The 22,400-nt window shown below is 53.8% G+C and overlaps 5 protein-coding genes across 5 annotated transcripts; 2 read left to right on the top strand and 3 right to left on the bottom strand.

Moving 5' to 3' along the window:
- The first annotated feature begins 267 nt into the window (after positions 1-267).
- On the top strand, positions 268-2,482 carry P152DRAFT_56291 (uncharacterized protein). Its single transcript, XM_033683070.1, has 2 exons — positions 268-481; positions 631-2,482. The coding sequence occupies exons 1-2, from the start codon at positions 419-421 to the stop codon at positions 2,341-2,343; spliced, it is 1,776 nt and encodes a 591-aa protein (XP_033533083.1). The 5' UTR covers positions 268-418; the 3' UTR covers positions 2,344-2,482.
- Positions 2,483-4,479: 1,997 nt separating this feature from the next.
- On the bottom strand, positions 4,480-5,243 carry P152DRAFT_482923 (uncharacterized protein; the record flags this gene model as incomplete). Its single annotated transcript, XM_033681918.1, has 1 exon — positions 4,480-5,243. Exon 1 carries the CDS (start codon positions 5,050-5,052, stop codon positions 4,480-4,482), a length of 573 nt encoding a protein of 190 aa, XP_033533082.1. The 5' UTR covers positions 5,053-5,243.
- Positions 5,244-7,778: 2,535 nt separating this feature from the next.
- On the top strand, positions 7,779-8,849 carry P152DRAFT_467101 (uncharacterized protein; the record flags this gene model as incomplete). Its single annotated transcript, XM_033680745.1, has 3 exons — positions 7,779-8,013; positions 8,064-8,583; positions 8,654-8,849. The coding sequence occupies 3 exons, from the start codon at positions 7,779-7,781 to the stop codon at positions 8,847-8,849; spliced, it is 951 nt and encodes a 316-aa protein (XP_033533081.1).
- Positions 8,850-11,165: 2,316 nt separating this feature from the next.
- On the bottom strand, positions 11,166-18,267 carry P152DRAFT_450165 (uncharacterized protein; the record flags this gene model as incomplete). The annotated part of the gene is made up of 4 exons (XM_033678153.1): positions 11,166-11,272; positions 11,409-11,730; positions 11,998-12,255; positions 12,316-18,267. 4 exons carry the CDS (start codon positions 18,265-18,267, stop codon positions 11,166-11,168), a joined length of 6,639 nt encoding a protein of 2,212 aa, XP_033533080.1.
- Positions 18,268-20,245: 1,978 nt separating this feature from the next.
- On the bottom strand, positions 20,246-22,188 carry P152DRAFT_467100 (propionyl-CoA carboxylase beta chain; the record flags this gene model as incomplete). The annotated part of the gene is made up of 5 exons (XM_033680744.1): positions 20,246-20,315; positions 20,367-20,544; positions 20,594-20,640; positions 20,693-22,057; positions 22,103-22,188. 5 exons carry the CDS (start codon positions 22,186-22,188, stop codon positions 20,246-20,248), a joined length of 1,746 nt encoding a protein of 581 aa, XP_033533079.1.
- Positions 22,189-22,400: the final 212 nt, after the last annotated feature.

Raw genomic sequence — 22,400 nt, 5'->3', positions numbered from 1 at the left:
TTGTCGCTCGGAATGCGGCGGTGATGCTTATTCTCACATCAATTACAATCGAATCGTTCGCGTAGACACAATACTGCCATTGCTGCTGTTTTTTTATTAATATTTTATTCTTCATCTATGACGTGTTAGCGACTCTCTAAATTATAGCTCTTCGAAGGATTTCTTGTCTAGGCGTCGCCGTGACGATTACGAAGCGGAAACGTGCCTGCACAGTTCCTCAACTTCTGCTGGCAGCCGATCCAATAAACACACCTATCACACTCGAACGCATGCGGTATCCTGTTATTTGAACAAGAATACATGAGAAAGGAAATAATCCTATCGAATTGCCTCTTGGCGCAGACAAACAATTGCTGAATACACGGTTCAACTTGACCAATTCAAAGCGTTGTCCTTTGGATGTTCATAAAGAGCCACGATGGGAAGCGGGAAGGGCCGGAGCCGTCGTGAAAATGACGGGAAGATACAAGTGATTTGCTTGGTAAGTCGGTTCCAGCGCCATGTCTCATACCCTTTATCTCCACCTGTTCAGTCTTGGTTTGCACTCGGGAGTGACGGGATGCAGTGATCCAGATTGAGCTAGAAAGCTTGTTTCAACGTTTGTTGAATTGTCCACTGACAAGACATTAGGGAAGCGGTGGAGGTCCTGTCGAAGATAACGTCACGGGATTTTTGGTTCGTTCGACAACGACCAACTGGTCAAGAGGATCTGTCCTTGCCGTCGATGCGGGCGCGCATTTAGCATCAATCATCCGGATCTTGGACAGCGACTTTCCGAATGTCTCAGAAGCACCGCCCGCCCGTGAACCGCTGGAGAATTCAGACACCAACGACGATGGAGATGACGCAACACGGACACTTCAATCAGGCCCTTTTGCAGGCTTGCCATTCCCGTTCAAGTCTTCCCGTGCGAACGGACTTCATGTTGTCCGGGAGCATGTGGCGACGTACCTTGTGACGCACCCCCACCTAGATCATGTTTCCGCATTCGTCATGAATACTGCGGCTTTTCATAACACGTCCCGCCCTAAGCGAGTTGCCGCGCTTCCGTTCACTGTTGCTGCCATCAAGACCCACATCTTCAACGACATCATCTGGCCGAACCTCACCGACGAAGATGGAGGTGTTGGACTTGTTACTTTTCAACGCCTTGCTGAAGGTGGCAACATTGCCCTCGGGGAAGGAGAAGGTCGTGGCTACATTGAGGTCTGCGATGGCCTTGCTGTTAAAGCCTTTCTCGTTTCCCACGGACACACTGCTAGCCCATGCCGCTGGGGACACAGAGGCAGCACTCCGAATATCAACGCCCCCGATCGCTCTGAATCTTCGGCAGGGTTACACGGCGGTCAACGAGCCTCCTTCAACGCGGGACATCATTCCATTACCCCTGTCATTTCCCCCAATCCCTTTGCGGCCGATTCTCAAGGGCGGACTTCATCTGGTTCCAACTTGACGCCGCTTGCTGTCGGTCCTACGACAACACCAAGAAGGCCTTCAATTTTCAGCATTCCATCTCAACCTGGTACGCCTAGGGATTCCATCGTATTCACCGACTTTGGCCATCAGCCTCAAAGCGCAGCCGGTGGCGGCTGCGTGGTCGATAGCACCGCGTTCTTCATCCGGGGTGTTGCACCGGGTCAAGAAATCCTGATCTTTGGAGATGTCGAACCAGATTCATTATCGCACGTACCACGGAACCGGGAGGTCTGGGGAGAAGCGGCATGGAAGATCGTGTCCGGATGCCTCGGCGCTGTTTTTATCGAATGTTCTTTCACCGATGATCAGGCGGATGAGGGCCTATTCGGACATTTTGCACCCAGGCACCTCGTCACCGAACTACAGACGCTCGCAGAATTTGTCCGTGAATATCGCAAGGAGAAAACAGAAGACAGGGAACGGGAGAAATCCAAGCGGAAAAGACGATCGAGTTCCGGTTTCGTGGCGGATATTGATACCCTGGCAGAGGAAAGCGAAAGCCTCGGAGAGAGACCAGAGAGTTCCCGACGCGGAAAAGGCCGGAAGAAAGTGATGATCGATGGCAAGGAGCCCATCAGCTACATGGACGTAAACTCGGGGCCGACAGCAGAGGTAGTTCCCCCTCCATCTGGGGAACGGGGGCCAAGCGCCATCGCATCGGAACTCGCAGCAGGAGTCAGCGAACCTCCGCTAAAAGGACTCAAGGTCTTCATCATCCACGTGAAAGACACCTTGCAAGACGGCCCTCTAGTCGGGGAACGGATCCTAGCGGAACTAATCGAGCATGAGCGGCACCTTGTCAGGGTCGGGAAGGCGATGGGTTGCGAGTTCATCCTTAGCAAGGCGGGGGAAAGCTATCTGATTTGATGGCGTGGCGCTGCGCGTCGGAACGGGTCTCGGAGCGGAATTGTTTTTGCTAGGAACACCCACGGGCGATGGCGCTGGTGGACTACAGTGCGATGTTTTTGAGCGGTTTGTTCTGATTAGCACGATACTTGTAGCGTTGAATTATTAGTAGCAATGGAACGTGATCACTGTCTGTGGAGGAGCTGGTTGTGTTGCCAAAATGATCCCGAATCAAAGAATATACTAGAGTAATGTTCTGATTGTCAGTCGTATAGTAGACAATTTGCAACGAAGGAAATTAGATCGCTAGCAAGAACCTCTTATATCCACAGCCATTTAAATAGTCTACGAGTATACTTTGCTCTCTTGGATCCAGCGCGTAAATATGCCTACCTAGACACAAAAGAAATAACCAATATGCAGCAGAAGGGCAGCGCTCAGTGAAGAAAGAACCAGCTATCCGGAAATTCCTCATAAATCTTGAAACCCCGAATATTCATGGCCAAACCCCGGGGTATGATTCTTGGCCACTGATTTCCTCCACGCAGAATGATCCCAACACTCATACTCCCAAGCCAAGATGTGTTTGCACATTTTTCACAACCCCTCGGACTACCCTCACGAACCCTGAATCGCCAGCTGCGAGCGGTGGTCCTGCGGTGACCTCAAGGAAGGGCAGCGATACTCGCGGTCACCAATAGTTAGAAGGGCGACACGAGGAACGCTCCTGGGAATATCAAAGAACCGTTCCGGGTCCCATGTGGTGGATCTTTCAGGCCCCAAGCGTCTGTGACCATGGGGAATAATGGGGGTATCCTCGTAGGGTCTGTGAAGCCTACCACCGTAATCGAACAGAATTTCCACAATCTGGGGGAGAATCTGAGACCCTTCTACGGAGTCAATGCGGGCCATGAATGAAGGCGACATCCATTGCCGGCCTCCCCAAGGAGTCGAGCGAGTTCACATTAGCTCCTAGCTCGAGCAGGGTCTTTGCTGTCACACAATCGTAACCGGCAACGGCGACGTGAAGGGGCATGACGAAGTGCTTGTCCGACTCTCTTGCATAAAGCTTGATATCCTTATCGGAATCATATTTGATCCTTGCTTTCCATCGAACGCAGGTGTTCATGCCTTGGCCATGGCTGTGATAAGTTCTCGCCAGATCTGATAGAGCATGGTCGGAATTAGGATTGCAAAACAAAGCAAGCAATTCAGGGGTTGGCTCGAATAATGCTTCAAATGGAGTTTGGTCGTCTAGTCTCTCCTCAATTGAAGCACCATTTGCAACTAGTAGATCGATGGTAACCTTGCCCTTGAAGCCTTTTTGGAGGTGCGGGGGATAAGAATGGGATAAACGATTCAGCTTCCGGGTAGGGAAATAACCCAGTAGATGCAGTAAGCCACTCTGACTGATATTACCCTTCCGAGATTTGGGTAGCACTCGCTTCAAGAAATTCTCGAGCCCCAGGAAGACTCCCATGGCAAGAACTGTATCCGGGGCTCTGAGCGTCTCAGATTCGTAGTTCGTCTCCTTCGGGAAGAAATAATGGATCCATATGCCATCCAGCTGTTCCATCACACTCAACAACTCGGATGGCCAGTGCTCATCCGAAGCCTGAGCATATCGAGATAACCAAACGGCAAGCGAGTAGTTGTAACCAGTCAGCGGCACATTCAGTTGAGATGCAAAATCGAGCCGCGGAGACTTCACGCCATCCCAGACAACATAGGACACGAGAATCGCTTTCATCAGGTAAAGACAACCTTTACTTGGTTTAGGGCCCTTCGAATGTTCCGCATTACGCAGGAGCTTCTTTTGGGCGAAGGATTTGACAGTTTGGTGGATGAATTGGACCTGGAAACCGGAATTCCCACGAAGTGTTGTCCCGGCGGAAGAGCTGGTCCAGTACCATCTGAAGAACCGCTGACAGAGAGTGCACTGTCACCTGCTAAGTCTTCTCTGATAGAGGATTCATTAGGGCTCCTGACTTCAGGCCATTCAAATGAGTCTGCCGAAGTGATAACGGTATCAATGGCGTTCTCCCTTGAGGACGGGGACCTTTCTGAATATCGAAGGTCTCCAGTACACATCGGACGTGGGTTAGTAATGATATCTTGGCCGATGTTGTCTCGCTTCTGGACCATTACTCTGCCACTTTAGTTGTTCGGTGTCTGGCCCAACTGATTCGCATCCCCGGTAGGCACCTCTCCGGTAGATAATTTAACTTCTTTGGGGGAGAGCAGTGTTTGTGTGTCAAATTCGAGGTAGTAAATAGAGGAGGAGACCTTGGTTTCGAGAAGCCCCCCGGATCGGCTACGGATGAACCTCTCCAGGTCATCGTTCGAGTAAGATTCAAGTTGTTTGGTAGCAGTCATGCTGTCCTCCAACAAATTGTACGGCGCTGCTCTGCATGCTTCAACGAATGCCCTCGCGCTGATGCAATGGATGCATTCTTGAAGAATCTCGATCATGATGGCCGCATCGTTTCGGTATTTTTCGGGAACTTTACGCAGCATGTGTTCGTAGGAAGTTTCCAAATCGCTGGGCCGGATGTTCAACCGCTCTGTGAACGCCTCGATTGGTTCGCCAGCCGTACAGTCCTCCATCAACTCATCGAGGACTAGTCGTACCCATAGAAACACCCCCTCAGCTCTTTTCGAGATGTCGCCTACTAGCGTGTTGATCGCAGATTGCTGGGTCTTGGAATCGGATTCCATTATTCGTCTCATTCTCACATTCCCTTTAACCTTGCAAGAATCACAGTTCGAATGTCCGTTTGAGTGTAGTCCTGCAGTCCGAATCCTGGGATATCGCTGAAACTGTCAATGAAGAGTTGATGTGGACGACTTGAGAACAGTATCTTGATTTCTGTCTAAGAAGCTACTTTCTTCTTTGAAAGCTTCGTGTCGGTCTTCCCCGTCGCTATCAACTCCAACCAGTTAACAATGTCTTCGTATCGGCCAGAGTACTCATCCAGCGCATCTAGATAGAGCATGATCGGAGTTTGATAGAAGTTTGATGCCTGATGGCATCAAATGCGTCTTCGAGATCATTCATCTCCCATTTGCCCTTCTGCATTGCACGACCGGCGGGAAGTTTGATGATCGTGATTAGTGCTTAGGTTTCCGAGAGGATTTGCCAGAGAATTCCGCATAGTAAGCCATGGAATGACTTTTGGATGCCGACTCCCCGATCGTGGAAGAAGAAAGCTGCACTACATTGGCGAGGACCTCCTTTGGAGAGATTTCTCGAGTCCGTGGACATTGTATTATGAACCGCATCAGTGTTGATTTTCCCGAGGCAGGCTTTCCTTGGATCCAATAAAGGCCGGATCCGTTCCGAAGCCGATCCTCGACACCGCGATCTTTGTTGTCAAATACCCATTCGAAAGTATGTTTTTTAGCATCTTCAACTTGGTGCATTCGAGCTTGCCCGACCGGTGAATAAAGAGACTTGAGTATCATCTCCCTATGGATACATTCTTTTTTGGAGGAGTGCCGATTTATGCACTTTGATATTGCAGCAGCAACTTTGCTGTATCCTTGATCTGATGTAGAGGCAAATCGACACATTGCCATGTGATTGGCGTTGATAGTATCTCTTCGTTCCATGGAGTGATACAGCGCGGACGAACCATCGTTGACCACCTAAAACGATCAGCTGCTGAACCCAATCAACAAACCTCCCCAGCAACTAAAATCGGTTGTTCAACCAGTTGCATTGCTCTTTCGCGCGACACAAAAAGATCAACTTCGAAAGGGAAGAAAGTAACGTGGAATACTCGCAACCTTATGAAATGAACACCGACTAGATTCTTTGCTTCATTTGCGAAGCCCTTGACATAAACTTTAAGTCTGTTTGGGGTGGACGAAATTGACGACTGTTTATATAGCCCAGGGGCATGGTTCAAACGCGTCGTGCCATTAGTTTCGCTCACCACGAAAAGACCATCATATCGATTCTAGCGGACTCGCCCCGGTTTGCCTGCCACAACTGTCTCAAGGCGTGCTTCACCACAAGCCCTCCAAGGCTATGGACAACGAACAAGAGCGGCCGATTGGGATCCGACTACCTGAGTGTTTCGAGATCGTTCAGGAGACTATTACCATGCCCGATGATTGTCGTCTGATTCGCCGGGCCTCCGAAGAAGTGCGACACCCTTGAATCGTATCCGTACGCGGCTATCCGGAGCGCCCGACAGTCCAACCGTAATAGATCGTATGGCCAGTAGCACGGGACATGTTTGCCTGGCTTCTTCGCTGCGTCAGTCGATTCGGATGAAGGGCCAGATTTGGTGTCAGACGTCCATTTCTTCATCCATTTATGGACCTTGCTTTCGTTGTTATATTGCCAGGTTCGCATCGGGTGTCCTTGAAGTCCGTGGACGAAGACTATACTGTACTCAATCAGTTTGTAGCTACCGGTACCATTACAAAAGGCAAAAGATCTGCCCCATTTTATACTGCTTCTAACCAAGCAACTCTAATATATTCTAGCTAGACGTAGACCGCGGGATTTTGTCAAAGCCACATTATCAATTTCGTCCACCCCAGATAGTCTTGGGTGTACGGGCGAGTACCCGAACTGTCCGCCTTGATTAGAAGACTTGGAGAACAGAGAGTCACACACTCTGCAACGGGATCAACCGGATCCCAAAGAACAGTCATGCCCTCATCGTGGATCTCAGGCATGTTGGGCATCCCACCTGTAGCCTCACCCATCGCGCTCGACGCGCACCCCCAGCCCACTAAAACGCAGAATCGTATCGGCTTCCTAGATTAAAAGGAATATAAAGGAGGGACTCTTTGTATTTAAGAACGGTGACGGAGGGCGAAAGCAAGCAACGATTGAACGTTCTCGACGCGCTGGGGGTATGCTTCAGGACCAACAATTTCTTCCTTTAGATGCAGGCTAAATCACGAATATAAAGGGGATGATAACGATAGACATAGACTTTCAAAGGACTCGTTATATACCAAGGAAAAGATGCAGAAGGTAGATATCACAGCGTTAAATGCAGCCTTAAGAAGTTTAGCTGGTTGTCCTGAGCCTCGAGCTACCCCTGTCCAGAGACGGGAATTTCCGAAACGGCGCCTCATGGCCTGAGGCCCCATGGGATCGGTTGTCGTGTGAGCTGCGAATGCCTGCGGTATCGTCATTTGATAGAGCCCAGCCACCAGTGCTTGATGATTCATGATACCAACTCTTAACAATCAAGACCACGAGTCCATTAGACTGATTCCCGATTCTACTTTCTTCTATTCCATTTCCCTTCTGTCGCTCTTTTAATACCTTTGTTGCGTATCCCTGTTTCCTCTCATCCCTCATCGTGAACTCGTCAAACCGCTGTCCATCCGTGACACGGTACCAACATCGCCAAACCACGCTTGGAAGGCATTATTCTCCACCACACGCCATCTAGATGCCTTCAGTACCCTTCTCAAAGTCATCCGCCATGCTCTCGCTCCTTTCCTCCGCCCTCCTGCTCTCCTCGTTGGCATCCGCGGAGATCGACTGCAAGCACATCGTCAAGGACAAGCGGGAGTTCGACCTCAGCAAGCTTGATGGCAAGCATAGCGTCCATTACATCCGGTCCGACCTGCCCGGGGAGCCAGGCGTGCACAACACTACCTTTACAACGGATCTCTGCCATCCGCTGAAGGATACCGGATGTCCGCAAGGGTCCCGGAGTGCGTCGACCCCCATCCGTTGAGCGTTGTGGTACTTACAGCGCGAACAGTATGTGCTTCAACCTACCTTAACAACGACTCCGATCCCTTCTCCGCCATCCCGATCGCCATGCTCCGTCCCACCGACAACCGATACCTCGAGCCGAAATGGACATTGCTTAGCAAATCCGACGCAAACGCGGACGCCGGCAAGGAGGGTCTGCGGCTCGAGATCGGCGGCGGGCAGGATCCGCCTACCGGACGATACGGGAAGAAGCAGAAAGCCTTCATCGAGTTTCTGTGCGATCCGGAAGTGGAAGGGGACGATGCCGATAAGGAGGAGGGGAAGCTGCGGAGACGGGAAGGCGATGACGACGCTGACGTCGAGGATGACGGAACGGATAAAGGCGAGGGAAAAAAGATGGATGAAGGGCGAAGTCTGCAATTCGTGAGCTATACGCCGGCGGTGGACGAGGACTTGATGGTGCTCCGTTTGGAATGGAAGACGAAACACGCATGCCAGAGCAAGAAAGATTCCGGGGACGATAAACCGTCCGACCATTGGGGTTTCTTCACCTGGTTCTTGATAATGTACGTCGTCCCCATCCTATCCCCTTCCTACAAATCCGTGGATCTTGAGCTAACCCCTGGTCTACTACAGCGTCTTCCTCCTCATCGCCTCCTACCTCATCTTTGGCGCGTGGCTCAACTACAACCGCTACGGCGCGCGTGGCTGGGACCTTCTCCCGCACGGCGACGCCGTCCGCGACGTTCCATACCTTCTCAAGGACTTCGGGCGAAGAATCGCGAGTTCGATCCAAGGAGGTGGTTCACGGGGTGGGTACAGCGCTGTATGATGCAGCATTCCCAATTTCCCTGGCCCTTCCCCAACGTGGATAGTGTTAGAAGTGCGATATCGAGGAGTTGCCTGCTGAATTATTCTGTTGTATTTACGGTTCCTTTCCAGTCCACAGGCGTAATGGTCCGCGTTTAGATCTTGATGCGTTGCATCGTCATTGGAATTTGGGGGGGTGGACTTGGAGTGTTCCGCACTGCTTCCAGCGGCTGTAGTCCTAGCGACGGGCTTTATCTATTCCCGAATCGAAGTCGAAGTCTTGGGATGGGCCGTAGACAATCAACGACGTCAATTTTACTCTGCTCTCCCCTCCACGTGATTCGGAGGGAGTCGCGACATCGGCAATTATTCAGCATACATGTGCATCCTCCCAATCTTGGGATTAGTGATCACGATTTTCGTTCGCCGAATGAGGATTATCTAATGCTACAGCGCCACAGCTGACAGGGTAGAGACCTGATGTGAACGAAAAAACTTTTTTCACCTAACATTATTTCTTGTGACAGCACTGGCAAACCTTCGGGAAGGAGGCGAGAACCTTGACGTGATATGATTGAGAGTGGTGGTTGTATCCGTATTGCCCCGTAAATACAAATCTAAAGAATCTATTACAATAAAATGAAACTCGTCGCATTGGATGAAGGGAAAGGGGCGATTTCCCCTGCCCCTATCATTCAAGGGGCCATTGGGACCGATTCTCACTCCGAAGGCCAAACCGTCGTTAAACAAGACTGAACAACCTAACCCATGGTATCTTGGAAGACAGAACGAATAATATAGAAACGCTCCGAACGAGTCGTAAACTTTTGCCCCAACATTTCAGTTCGTTAAGCATCACCCCTCTCATGGCGCTCCCAAGCCTGCGTCCACGCTCCTATTTCTCCTTCCCCTTATCGCCGCTCCCCGACCCGCTCCCGCTCCCGTTCGACTGATTGGGGAGCGGGAAGGGGAAGGGAGCATATGGCAACGGATGCGGGTTCAACTGGCCTGAATATGTTGTTGGCGTACTGGAACTGGTACTTGAAGTTGTGGTTGATGAACCGGAGCTTGCAGTCGTGGCTCCTGAGGCTCCTGAGGTTCCTGAGGTTCCTGAGCCTGAACAGGCGGGGGTATTGGAGGACATAGTGAGGTTATAGGGGCGGAGGTACTTGCTTAGGTGATGTCAGGGGTGGATGTTGGTGTGTGAGTGTGTAGGAGAGATGTGATGTGCAATCGCAAATGTGATAGAGCTGTATATGACTTGCGAGACTTTTGGTTGGAGTCCGTGATACCCTGTCCCACAGAGGGATGTGATTCTATTTAACCTCATGGCATCGGTAGTCTTCAGTCCTGATAATGTAATCTTGAGAGTGTAGTCATCCTTTCGCCCACCATCGTGGCGTCGAAGTCGTGATGCTGACAAGGCTGCTTAGACTTTTCAGACGGAGATAATCCACATCAAAGGTCAGTTAGATGTTACCAAGATGATGCGTATTTTGCCGTGATGATCAATCCCGACGGATTCCATGCTCTTTTTGGGATTTTTACTAGCCTATCGTGACCTTGGTACTGCCATCGAAGCTCAACCTGATCACTCTCGACCTATATTTGAGCGGCAGTGATTAAGATTTATCGAAGGCCGCTAGGGACGGGTGTCGGACAGGCATAATTCCGGATCGTAAATGACAAATGAAACGTAGCGAGTACCTGGTGGTGAATTTAGGCGACCACGGCCTCCCCGCCGATCAGTGGTGCGGGATGCGGCAACTTTCTGCGACGTCATCAACATTTGGAATGTACCTAGTCCTGTTCGTCCAGAACGCTAGTGGAGATCTAAGATCGATCGTGAAAATGGCATATCGAACCGTTTTCTTGTCGGGTACTTCGGGTACCAAGCGATGCAAGCGTAGTATGTGGCTTCGTGAATGTCTTATCGCCGTCTTAGGAAGTTGTGGACGACTGCTGCGCAAGAACTGCGGAGGATGCGGAACGAAGATAGTTCGAGAATTCTTGCTTGGCATTTCAGCTTGGTGGCGGTACAACACTAAGAGGATCAGAACGGCCAATTTTTTGTGATGAGGGCGGTTGAGCCCATGAAAATGGCTGCCGATCGGCGCGTTGACTGTCCTCTCTGTATGGTGACTATCCTCCACACCATGATGTTGGGGAGATGGAGTTTGATGGATGTGATGTGCGGAACCGAAATTAGTAACCAATAGATGGCCAGATCTCGAGCTACTATCAAGAGAAGCACGCCATCGTCGCTGTTAGCTCTTTGAATGCTAAATCATTGGACGACTCGGTTGTTTACTAAACATAGCTATGAGCTCCCGGTCTGTTAGGTAATAGGTTGATTGCGACCGGCGAGCGGCTTGGGATTGGAGCGGCTTGGGGTAGGAGCGGCAGCGTGAATTTCTAAGGCTACCGGCACATTATCTAGTCGACCTTCCCACATTATTACATTTCGTACATAAACTGAAGAATTGATCAGGAAGCTGTGCAATAGTTTGGAGAGATGCGAGAATATGGCCCAGATACAAACAACTGACGTTGACTCTGACCGCCCCGGTGGCGAACTAACTAGTCCTGCTCGTTCGGAACGATTGCCGGCGATCGTAGTCAAAAACGGAATGTGCAATAAACGCTCCACAAAAGTATCCTGTTCCTGAGCTGACGGAGGAGTGAGTCCCCACAAGGCTGAGTGTAGGGCTGACGGTGGCGAAAGGGCCCGGGTTATTAGGGCGATCATAAGCATGGCCATATATCAACGACATTCGCCGTCCTGTACAGAGCCTGTGGTTGGGTATGCTGTTTTGGTTCCTGACGGAGGGTTCAACACGGAGAGTTCCAAGAGCATCGAGCATGGGTAGATGAATAGTGTAAGCGAGTTGAATACCATAGGGCTTGTATTGTATAAAGCAGAGACGTCCAATATCAATCGTATCCCCGACCAAATGAACAACATCATTCATAGATTATCCGCTATTCGTAAATCTATTGTCGCTCGGACACGCAAACAGCAACACTAGGAAAGAAGCAATTGAGAGTTCGACCTAGTATCTCAACTTCCCAAGCAGCGAGAAAGAGAATGCACAATCCCTCTCCGTCTTCATCTATATCACAAGAAATGTCAGCAATCGTCTCCGTATCACATGGAGCATGGCACTCACCTGAATCATATACACCTTCACTCTCTTCTCCGCCACACCCCCCGTCGCCGCAACCGCCCCTCCCACCCCCACGTTCTCCCACACACTTACCGCAATCCCCGTCCTCGCCACCCGCTCAAAACACCCCTCTCCCAACGTCACATCTAACAACCTCTCCCCCCTCATCTTCTCTGTCACCACCACCCGCTTCTCCATCCCCGTCCGCAACGCAACCGGCTGATCTGGACTCCCCATCCCCATCCCGCCACCTTCTGCCGCCTGCATAATCGACAGTCGCGCTGACCCCAGATCTCGCCACTTACTCTGCGTCTCCCGCACATAGAACCGAATCTTCGCATCCTGGATCCCCAATCCCACGGGCGCCCCGAGCCCGTGCGGCGACATCCCCGGGGGCGTCGGCGGCGTGCTCGCCCCCGAAGCCCCGCCCTCCGCGGAGAATGACCTGTCGCTTAGGCTCGCCGCGTGTCGCGACCCGATCGAGCTCTTCGCGAGGTTGAACAGCTTGCTGTTCCCGCTGAACCGGCGCAGTGCGGAGTTGATGCTGGCCATGGTGCCGACACTGCTCTCAGTGGCGGCGGAGATGCTGGGATTGCGGGAGCGCTTGGTGGAGGCGCGGTAGCTACGGGTGCGGGCAGAGCCGCCGAAGCCGAAAAGGCCGGTGCCGGGGGTGTCCGTGCGCGCGTTGTTGCGGCGCTCCATGGCTTCGGCCCAGCCGCCGGCGGTGGCGGGGCCGCGGGCGTTTTGGAGGGCGAGGTAGGTGGGATTGTTGATGCGGGCGTTGTTGATGAGGTGGTACATGGCTTCGCAGTCGGGGGGGGAGCGGGAGCGGAAGAGGATGTTGCTGGAGGGGTGGAGGAGGGAGTTGGAGGTTGGGGGGGAGCGGATGGAGATGTCGATGGCGGTGCCGCGGCGGAGGGGGACGAGGGGGGTCAGTTCCAGGGCGATTAGGGGTCGGGTGGCGGGTTGGGTCGAGTCGGTCGCATCGGAGTTGAGACTGTTATGAAGGGCTTTCATGTCGTAGGCTTCGATCAGGCCAGGAGAGATGACAATCGCACATTCTTGAGGGTGCAATGGGGCCCATGATCCAACGTCCGCCCATTCAAAGATAGACGCGATCGAACTAATCGATTTGCCGGCTTGACGTGGAACAGACCGGTAAGGTCCTTGAGAAGCGGAATCCGACGGTTTTAGGGTTGCCGTATTCTGCTGCGAACAAATACTTGGAGGCGGTGATTCCCTCTGCTGTGATTTCAATACCTCAGGAGCAGCCAGTGGAATGGGAAGTACCCCTGGATTGCAGCCGACATCCTCGTCATTCTCGGAGTCAGAAGACAAGATACTTGATTCATCCGAGAAGGTATCCAGCGATTCATCAGACTCGCTCGCAGTGGATGGCTGATACTCATGCTTGAGAGGCGATGACGAGCGTCTCCTTCCACCGTGGTTCGTGGGTGTCAGTTCAACCGGCGGAATCGTGTGTTTAAGAATATTTGACGACCGATGCGGCGGCGGTGGCGGTGGCAGATCTTCGTCAACTGGCTCAGGGGCTTTCTTCTGCAGCTTCGCGGGAGCCGATGAAGGGTCTTCGTAAGATTGATGGCGCGATGCTCGGGGTGTCCACTGTTGGCTTGATTTCCGCAGTTTTGGGATGGTTGGCATCGCGGTAGTCGGCATTGACGACATCCGTCTGCCCATGTCTGGTCGATCATGGGGAGCTCTCGCTCTCGGCGTCTCCATTTCTTCATCTTCCTCATCTCCAACTTGAGACGAAGGAAGCCACACGGAGAAACCCGGTTTCGGGGCGGATTTAGACAACTTTCGTGGAGTATGCGCGGTGGTCGGCTCCGAGGAGCGGTGCTTGGGCGCAGGAGGAGCAGCATTCTGTCGCTTCGCGGCGTGGTGGGTAGATGTCACTCGCTCAGGCGTCGCCTGCCGTGACTCAGGCGGTGAAGCCGTGCTCTGACGGTGGTATCTTGTCGCCTTTGTCCTCCTCAGTCCTGATGGAGAGGTATTTTCCACTGGGGATGTAGGTTGGAGGCCCTTAAACGCCGCGGGAAGCGAGGAGCACTTGCTTGTACTCCTTCCGGCGTTCCGGTCCACCGGACTGCGAGATAAGGGAGACACCGGCGACTTGCCCTTCCTCCCAAACTCCTCGAATTCACTCGGAGGGGTAACCGGGCTGACGCTTCGCCGTGGAGGGTCGGGCGACTCTCGCTGCCACTTCGTTGTCGTCTTTTGCCTGGTCTCGCCAATCGGTACATCGACCTCCCCTGGACTTGGCGATCGAGTTCTCGGGCGAGCGTATTCGGTCGAAGCGGTGACCGTTGACCCTGTGACCACCGATTCAGTGATCACCGACCCTGTAAAGTACGAAGACGCATCATCGCCACTTGGCGCATTCCTCCTCCTATCCACCTTGCTCTTCCGATACGACGCCTGCCGATCCAAGAAGCTTTGCTGCCGATTCAACTTCGGCGGCATCGGACTTGACCCCAGCATCTCCACCCAGTCCTGCGCGGTCTGTTCATCGCCGGCCGTCAACGACATCAACTCATGCCACTCCTCACCGCCTGAATGCATCCCGCGAAGCATCACGAGCACCTCCCCCTTCGTATCCCCCAACCGCGCCGACACGCGACTCTTCAGAATCGGCGGGAAAAACAACCACCGTCCAGTCTCATCGATCTCGCACAGTAGCACATCCCCACTATTCCCCTCCGCACCAAGCGGACTCCCCACCGCCTCGTCCCTGAGCAGCAACTCCACCCGACAATCCACCGTCTGCCCACTCGAATGCGCCAAATGCATCTCAAAATAATCCCTTGCCGCCACACACCGACTCGGGTCAATACTGACCCCACTCACCGGCGCCAATGACCGTGGATCCCTCGCCCGCCCCGCATCAATCCCCGCCGCCGCCTCGTCCTCCAACCTCGCCCGCTCGTCCGCCGCGCGCGCCCGCGCCGCCGTCACCAGCTCCGCGTACCGCCCCGCCATATCGTCCGCCTCGGCGCTCGGACACGCCTGCGCGAGCTGACGGAGCGTTTTGGACAGGTACTTCAGGCGGACAAGCGGGCGCTTGAGGAGAAACGCGACGTCGACGCGCTCGCCGACTTCGTTGACTACGTAGCCGTCCGCGTTGCGCGGCATGCCTTCGTCCCATGCGGCGCTCGCGCTCTGACCGTCCTTTGTAGCCGTAGACTTCTCGTCCCCGGCGGCGAGACACACCACCACGTCGCGGAACCCCATCTTCCAGCACCCGATATACAACCGATACACCCGCTCCGCCGCCCGTGCCCAATCCAGCACCCTGCGCTCATCGGCGGCATCGTCGACAGGACACCTCCGATGCACGCTCTTTAGCCGCTCGAGCGCGACACCCATGTCGACGATGGGCTTGGTGACGTCGACATTGGACGCATCGGTGGCGGTGGTGCGGGCAAACAGGCCGGCGGCGAGGGCGGTGTCGGATTTGGAGAGGACGCATTGCAGGAGGACGGGGATAACGCCGTCGACGAGGGTGCGGAGTTCGCGGAGGTATTTGAGTTCGTCGGTGCGGAGGGTGGCGAGGAGGGAGGGGAGAGTGAGGGTGGTGGTAGTGGAGCGGAGGGAGCGGGCAGAGATGATGGAAGAGGACTTTTTTGGGAGGGTGGTGGATGGAATGGAGAGGGGCTGGGGGGCGTTTTGGGGGGTGGTGGTGGGCTGTTCGGGGAGGGAGAGGACGGACATGAGGTCGGTGGTGGTGGTGAGGCGACGTTTCAACGACGTTGACTTGGGCCTTGATTTCGTCGAGTGGCGGGAGCGCGTGGATGAGTTGGCAGTGAATTGGCTCGATACTGTACTTGGTTCCGGTTCTGGTATTGTTGGAAGTGTAGGAACGAGTTGCAGCTGCTTCGGCGGACCGGAAGCCGCATCATCGATCGTGGTTTCCGCAATGGATTTCACCTTCGGAGCCGGCATCTCGACTTCATTCGGCGCCTCCGAATCCGAGTCCGGATCTTCCCTCGCCTTTGTATCTTCGGACACGATCGTCGAGAGCCGCTTGCCCGTGCTTGGGAAGAGTCGCTTGAACGGACCGAATCCAAACGAATGCGGCCGTCCCCTTGACGGCTCGGAGAGGTCGAGGGTGGTCGGATCGACCGATGATCTCGAGTCTTGGGACGGCGACTCCGATGCAACGACGGATTTCGGTCGCTCGCGTGAATGCCTCGCGCCGGACCGCTTCAAGCTCGGAGGCGTGGTGCTCGCGGAGTCGCGCGTGATATCCGTCAGGTATGAGCTCTCCGTGATTTCCGTCCGCGACTGGGATGTGCCAGTGAGGTACGTCGTTGCGGTCACTTCCGTCGCCTCATCTTGGCTGGTCCGTCGCTGTCGCCGGCGATCGTCGGATATGCTCGTCTCTGTGACGATGGTCTCCTCGTCAAGCGTGCTTGCTTGTGATGGGCCGGGTCCGGATTTTGAACGACGAGAGCGTGATGGCTTGCTTTTTGGTGAATCGGTGAAAGGATCGGGCGTGGAATGAAGCCATGAGCTGATTCGAGAACCAATGGCACCGGCAGCGACGCCAGCAAGAGCCGGCACAGTATAATTCGGTGGTGGTTCAGCACGCGCATCACGCTCGGGTCTGCCTGATTTCCGCCTCGACGATATCGCTGTGAACTCCTCCGCTTGTATCGAATGGCTTCCACTGTGCTGTCTGCTAGTCTTCCTCCTTCTACCTTCGTCGCGATCTGCACTATAGACTCGGATCCCATCTTCCATTAAGGGGTCAGGTCGAGCGGAAGCTTTCCGAGGCCAACTCCGCGCACCATTTGGGATCTCTGTCTCGGTCTGGACCTCATCGTGGAGGATTTTACCATCGCCACTCCCTCGCCGTGGTTCTCGATACTTTGGTTTGGAGCTCTGCCGTCCCGAAGAAGGCGGGCCATCCGGATCCGTGGTGCTCGACTGTCGCTCACTATCGCGCTTCTTCCGCCGTTCCGCACGCTCAACCGTCACGTCCGCCTGCTCGGAGATCCACTGATTGATCTTCGGATCGCCGGGGGAGCCACCATGGAGATCCAGCTTCTCCGCGATGTTCTCCTTCTCCTTCTCCATCTTTTTCCTCGGGAGTCGGACCGGCGGCTGCTGATCGCCGGAGTACGGCACGTGCACGCCCATCCCCGCCGCCAACCGCGCGAGCTCTTTCTCCTCCTGCTTCATCCGCTCCTTCAGCTGCGCCGTTTCCATCATCATTTGCTTTTTTATCTGGATGCTGTCGCCCGGGAGGATTCCCTCGCCGTTCTGTGACCGGATCCACGCCCCTCGTGTTTCGGCGAGCCGGCGCTGCTTCTCTACAATTTCATGCATGAGCCCGGGGCGGGTCCATCCTCCTTCCCAGCCTTTGTTGTCGCTGTCATCGGCAGAGTTAGCGACCGGTTCGGGTTGTGGTGGCTGTCTCCGAATCCAAGCGCCTTTCTCCCAGCCCACGTCAAACATGTCAAGCAGACCCGGAATAACGGGAATACCAGTAGGCTTCTCCTCCTCGACCGGCTTCTGCTTGCGTACCAAACCCGGCGTTTTCTCCGGACTCGGTACGCGTAGCTCAACCGCCGGTGAGGCGTCCTGTTTCCGCCAATGCCCATCCGATATAACCCGTTTCTTCGGCGTCGTCGCCGCCGCGATCTCCGCGTCCAGCTGATCAGGGCGCAACGTATGTCCTTTCCCCGACTTCCGTGCCGTGCTGTGTCGCGGCGATCGCTCGACGATGTGCGGGTCAGGGATGATCGAAGGGCGCGCTGGCAGGGCGGACGACCGCGCGTCCGATTCAGTTTTTGAACGTTTGCGGCGGGGACGTTTGGTCGGGGTGGAGACAGCAGTCGGGAGGTTCGGGATCGTCGCGCTTGCTTTGTCGTCGTAGTCTAGATTCGTGGACGGGGGCGGAACGGATGCGGTGACGCGAGATCGACCGGAATACGTCGTCTTCAACGCCTCCCATTCCGCCAGCGCATCTTTCGGGGCCGTCTTCTTCGCATCTGAAGACCTCGCCAAAGTCCCAGACCGCTCTGTCTCCACCGTCGCGAATTGAGCGATCGCACCGGGCGAGGGCGTTGAGTAAGATTCGTTCGTCGCCGAGCTCTCCGTCTTCGTTCGGCGGTGCGACTTGCGTTCGGCGGCAGCCGCCTCCTCCTGCACCGCGGCGGCGCCGTTGCGCTCCTGCCATTGTTGAATCTTCTCCTGGACGGTCTTCGCGGCGGGTTTGGTGAGGTTATCTGGTCGTCCCCCAGCCATGGTCAAGGGGTAGTTAAGGAATGTGGACCTTGTCGAGATGGGGTTTAGCGAAGGGCTTGTTGCGTGGGAACAATCCCATTATCATAAACGGTAGATGCTGGAATGTAATGCAAGGACATGATTTCAAATGATCCAAACTTGTGTCTGAATTATGGCGGGATTGTCGACATATGGACTGCGTTTCAAAGTTCAAGGTGGTGGATGGCTTACCTCTGTCAGCTCTGGCGGTGTTCTGTTTACATGGGTTTCACCACAGCAACGGACCCCAGCAAGCCACAGTCGCTCAACCCTCAACAACTCCCTATGACTTCCTGTTCCCTTTGAGGCTGGGTCACAAAAGATTCATGAAAGAAGAATTGCAAAAAAGCAGATCCATCGTCGATAATTTGATTCCCAGTTCAAGTTTGCTTGGAGGGGGAATCCCGTGGCCAGGTGAGTCGGAGATTGTTTGCCTTTAGTTCTCCATCGCTGGCGTCAAGGCATCAGATTGTGGTGGAGGATCCATCCGAAAAGAACGGTGGTGTCGAAGCTGCGCCACCAGTCTAGGGAGAGTGAAACAAACTCGACAGAATTATATTTGTAATATTTTTACTGTAATCTGAGGACATCTGACTGCCGTGTTGGGATTAGCGTACCAGTTCGGGGTTAGCGCGCCTTTCCGTTGTCAACCCTCCCAAAACTTTCAAACATAAATAAATACCTTAGAAATATGACCAGCTAAACACACTCTATCGTGTCGCCCTATTATTGTCAAGACCATCCTTGCTAGTAAGCGGCCCCTTCCTTGTTTTCTGCTGTAATTAATGTACTAAGGAACTCTAGTGGCTCATCAGCCTAATCGGTATCTGCGATACTGATTTCCTGTAGTTACGATATAAGCTGAAACATGGTAAGAATACAAGCACAAATGATACAGCGGCAGCTCCTCAGTGGTAGACATGGGGAATTCTAGCGGAAACCCACTTTCAACTGTGGCGGCAATAAAGTGAGTAGAGGGCAGTTTGCGTGGTACTGGGGTTGGGATTCACTTGTCGCAGCACGAGAACAGAGGGGAAGCTATCAAATGCTGTGGGACCCGATCAGAGGCATGTTTACTGGTTTAGGGAGAGTGCATGTGGTTCGTCATCATAATAGTGGGCAGATCATGGATGATCCCATGAGTAATTATTAGCCATTAACCGAGATTGCTATTTCACCATTGTTAACATGCTGTGCTGCAGGCAATTTGTTCTGTTGTGAATTCTGTGAGAGAACAGCGGTTCCTGATGTCAGGTGATCTGCAATACAGTCACAGCGGGAGAGCTCTGTGGTTGACCAAGAGTTAAGACGTTGATTGATCTTGTTCCTGATGAGCGCAATAACTACAGGAATACGCCCATAATTAAGTTCTACATATAATTGATGGCCACGGAGATCTTGATTTCGAGCGGAAGAGGAAAGAAATGCGTGGTGGTGATATCGCGGGTGCGTGGTGTACATCCATGGGGGTCTATCCCACCGAAACGAATATGTATGGGGGTCATGGGTAGGAAAACGGCAAACGCCATAAAAGCAGAGATATCCTATAAACCTGACCACTGACAAATTCATCCTTTTGTTCGTGAAGTGGCGGTCTTGCCTCAGGCCTCACTGCAGCTGTCCTCGTGCTCTCGCTGCTGTCTGCAGTGAGTGTCAGATATTCCAGTTCCAGGCTGTAAGGCTACCAGACACCAAGTTTTCCTGAAGGCCCTTCGCTCCTCATCACTACTCTCACTTGCTCTCACTACTCTCGCTTGCTCTCACTACTCTCACTGCTCTCACTGCTCTTATCACTGCTCTCATCACTACTATCCTTCTCCTTTTTCTTAAACAAAAACACTCAAAGCCAGCCATTTGAACTCTAGCCCATCTGATTTCCGAATCCTATTACTTATGGGTTCCTAGGAATACTCAAACCACTAGAAACTAGCTTGTCTTCATTTTCCATTCCTTCCCCTAGTTATCTAAAAGATGGTTTAATGAATCCCGCAGCCCTCTGCTCTAGCCTCGTCACCAAATTGTGCTCGTACCTATTATCGTCGTATTAGCGTCTGTCCTCCATTTGTCTGAGTTGCACTTACATATGCTTCGTCCAGGCGCATACAACCGATCTTGTATCTGCAGGATCGATGATCTCCTCAATGCTGAATCGGTTGGCCGTCCGGACCGGGTTTTGTAGATTCATGTACTCCGCTTCGAGATGTGCATATACCTCCGGTTTCTTGTCGCCTGCTCGCTTGAGTTCTGCTCGATGGTTGACTGTTGAAGTTTAGTGTAGGTCTATTTTGCATGCAGATTCAACACGCACCTTCAATTCCTCCATCGAGCGGGATAGATCCCCAATTCCCACTCGGCCTTGTGGAACGTTAGCACTGATTCGTCGACCTGACACGGATAGAGCATTTACCAAGCAACTCGACAGTTCGGATCTCTACAGTCTGCCAAGATCGAGCCTCCAATGCCATAGCATCTCCGGATGACCACCGAGAAGATAGGTATGGTCGAGCCGAACAGAGTCTTGTACATTTCCAGACCCCACTTCATCACGCCGCCCTTCTCAGCGACAGTGCCAATGGCAAACCCCGGGATGTCGATGAACTGCACGATCGGAATCCCCATGCAGTCGCAGAGCCGGATATGCTTGTCATACTTCTGCGACCCCGCCGAGTCCAACGCCCCCGCATTGTTCATCGCATCGTTGGCGAAGATCCCCACCGTCCTTCCCGCCATGCGCGCCAGGCCGACCACGATTGTCTTCCCCCAATGTGGTCCGATTTCGAAGAACGTATCGCGGTCAACAGCCTCCTTGATGATATTCCGCACCTCGTACATCCGTTGCGCCCGACGCGGAATCGCCGTTCGGAGCTCGGGACAATGTCGATTCGGCGCATCGTCGTTCTTGATCACCGGCGGCAGCACGCCCCCATGGTTTGGAACGTACGAAAGAAACCGCGCGATCTGCTCATAACATCCCTTCTCATCCGGCGCGACGTTGTCGATCACCCCGTTCGCGCAATGGATGCCCGGACCCCCGAGATCCGCGAAGCTCAGATCCTCCTCGAACGTCGCGCCCTCCACGATTTTCGGCCCGGCGTTGAACAAGCTCCCGATATCCGCCGCGATGACCGAGAAATGTGACACCGCCGCGCGCGCCGCGCCCAGCCCCACCGCGGGCCCCACCACCGCCGCCACCTGCGGGATCCCCTGATCCAGCTCCTTCACCACCCACTTCAGCAGCTCCAAGTCCGGCAGGTACGTCCCCTGAAACTGGCGATACGTCGTGATTGACCCGCCCCCGCTCGCCCCATCCACCAACTTCACCATCGGCAGCTTCAAATGTAGGCACAGCTTCTCCATATACAACGTCTTCGGCATCAGCGCCCCGTCCGCATGTCCCGCCCGCAACGTGAAGTCATCCGCCGTCAACAACACCTTCCTGCCCCCCACCTTCCCAAACCCCTGCACGTTGTTACTCGCCGTAAACCCATCCACCACCTCCTTCTCCCCCTCCACCACCCCTAACCCCTTCTCCGTCACCTCCTCCCCGCTCCACTTCTTCCGCCATGTCGCGCTCCCCGCCGCGCTGCCCACCTCGCGGAACGAGCCGCGGTCGACCAGCAACTCGATCCGCTCGCGCACCCAGAGTTTGCCGGCTTGCTTATGGCGTTGGTAGCCGGTGGTGTCGGCCTGGGGGGTTTGGGCGAGTGTGCGGACGTGTGCGAGCTCCGAGAGAACATCGGACCAGTCGGCGGGAGGAGAGGGGGTGGTGGAGCTTTTGCGGGCGCGGCGTTTGGTGGGAGGCGGGGTGGTGGATGACGATGATGAGGGGGAGATATGGGAGGTTATTTGGGAGAGGCGAGAGGTTGCGGTGGAGGGGGGAGGGGGCACGTCCTTGTTGGTCATGGTGGATATGGGATGGTTCCGAGCTCTTTCTACTGGATTGGGAGTTTCGTGGTTGATGGAAGGGTTGCTTGGTTATATGCGGTTTTACAGCGTTCAATGGATCCTTTGCTTTAAATTACTTGGTCACATATTTATAAGTCGATTTCCAACCTCTGCTTTATTATCTTTGAATGGCTATTCAAGTGTTCATGATGTCTGTTCTGTCGTACCCA

Source organism: Eremomyces bilateralis (assembly GCF_010015585.1).
Source record: "Eremomyces bilateralis CBS 781.70 unplaced genomic scaffold P152scaffold_13, whole genome shotgun sequence".
Lineage (NCBI taxonomy): Eukaryota > Fungi > Ascomycota > Dothideomycetes > Eremomycetales > Eremomycetaceae > Eremomyces > Eremomyces bilateralis.
Note: the sequence above shows the minus strand (reverse complement) of the source record. Positions and strands in the feature narration are given on the sequence as shown.

Excerpts from the sequence above, each read along its gene's own strand:
- P152DRAFT_56291 (XM_033683070.1), top strand. The coding sequence starts at position 419 with ATGGGAAGCGGGAAGGGCCGGAGCCGTCGTGAAAATGACGGGAAGATA. Across the intron at positions 482-630 it reads AGATACAAGTGATTTGCTTG|GGAAGCGGTGGAGGTCCTGT; the intron begins GTAAGTCGGTTC and ends ACAAGACATTAG.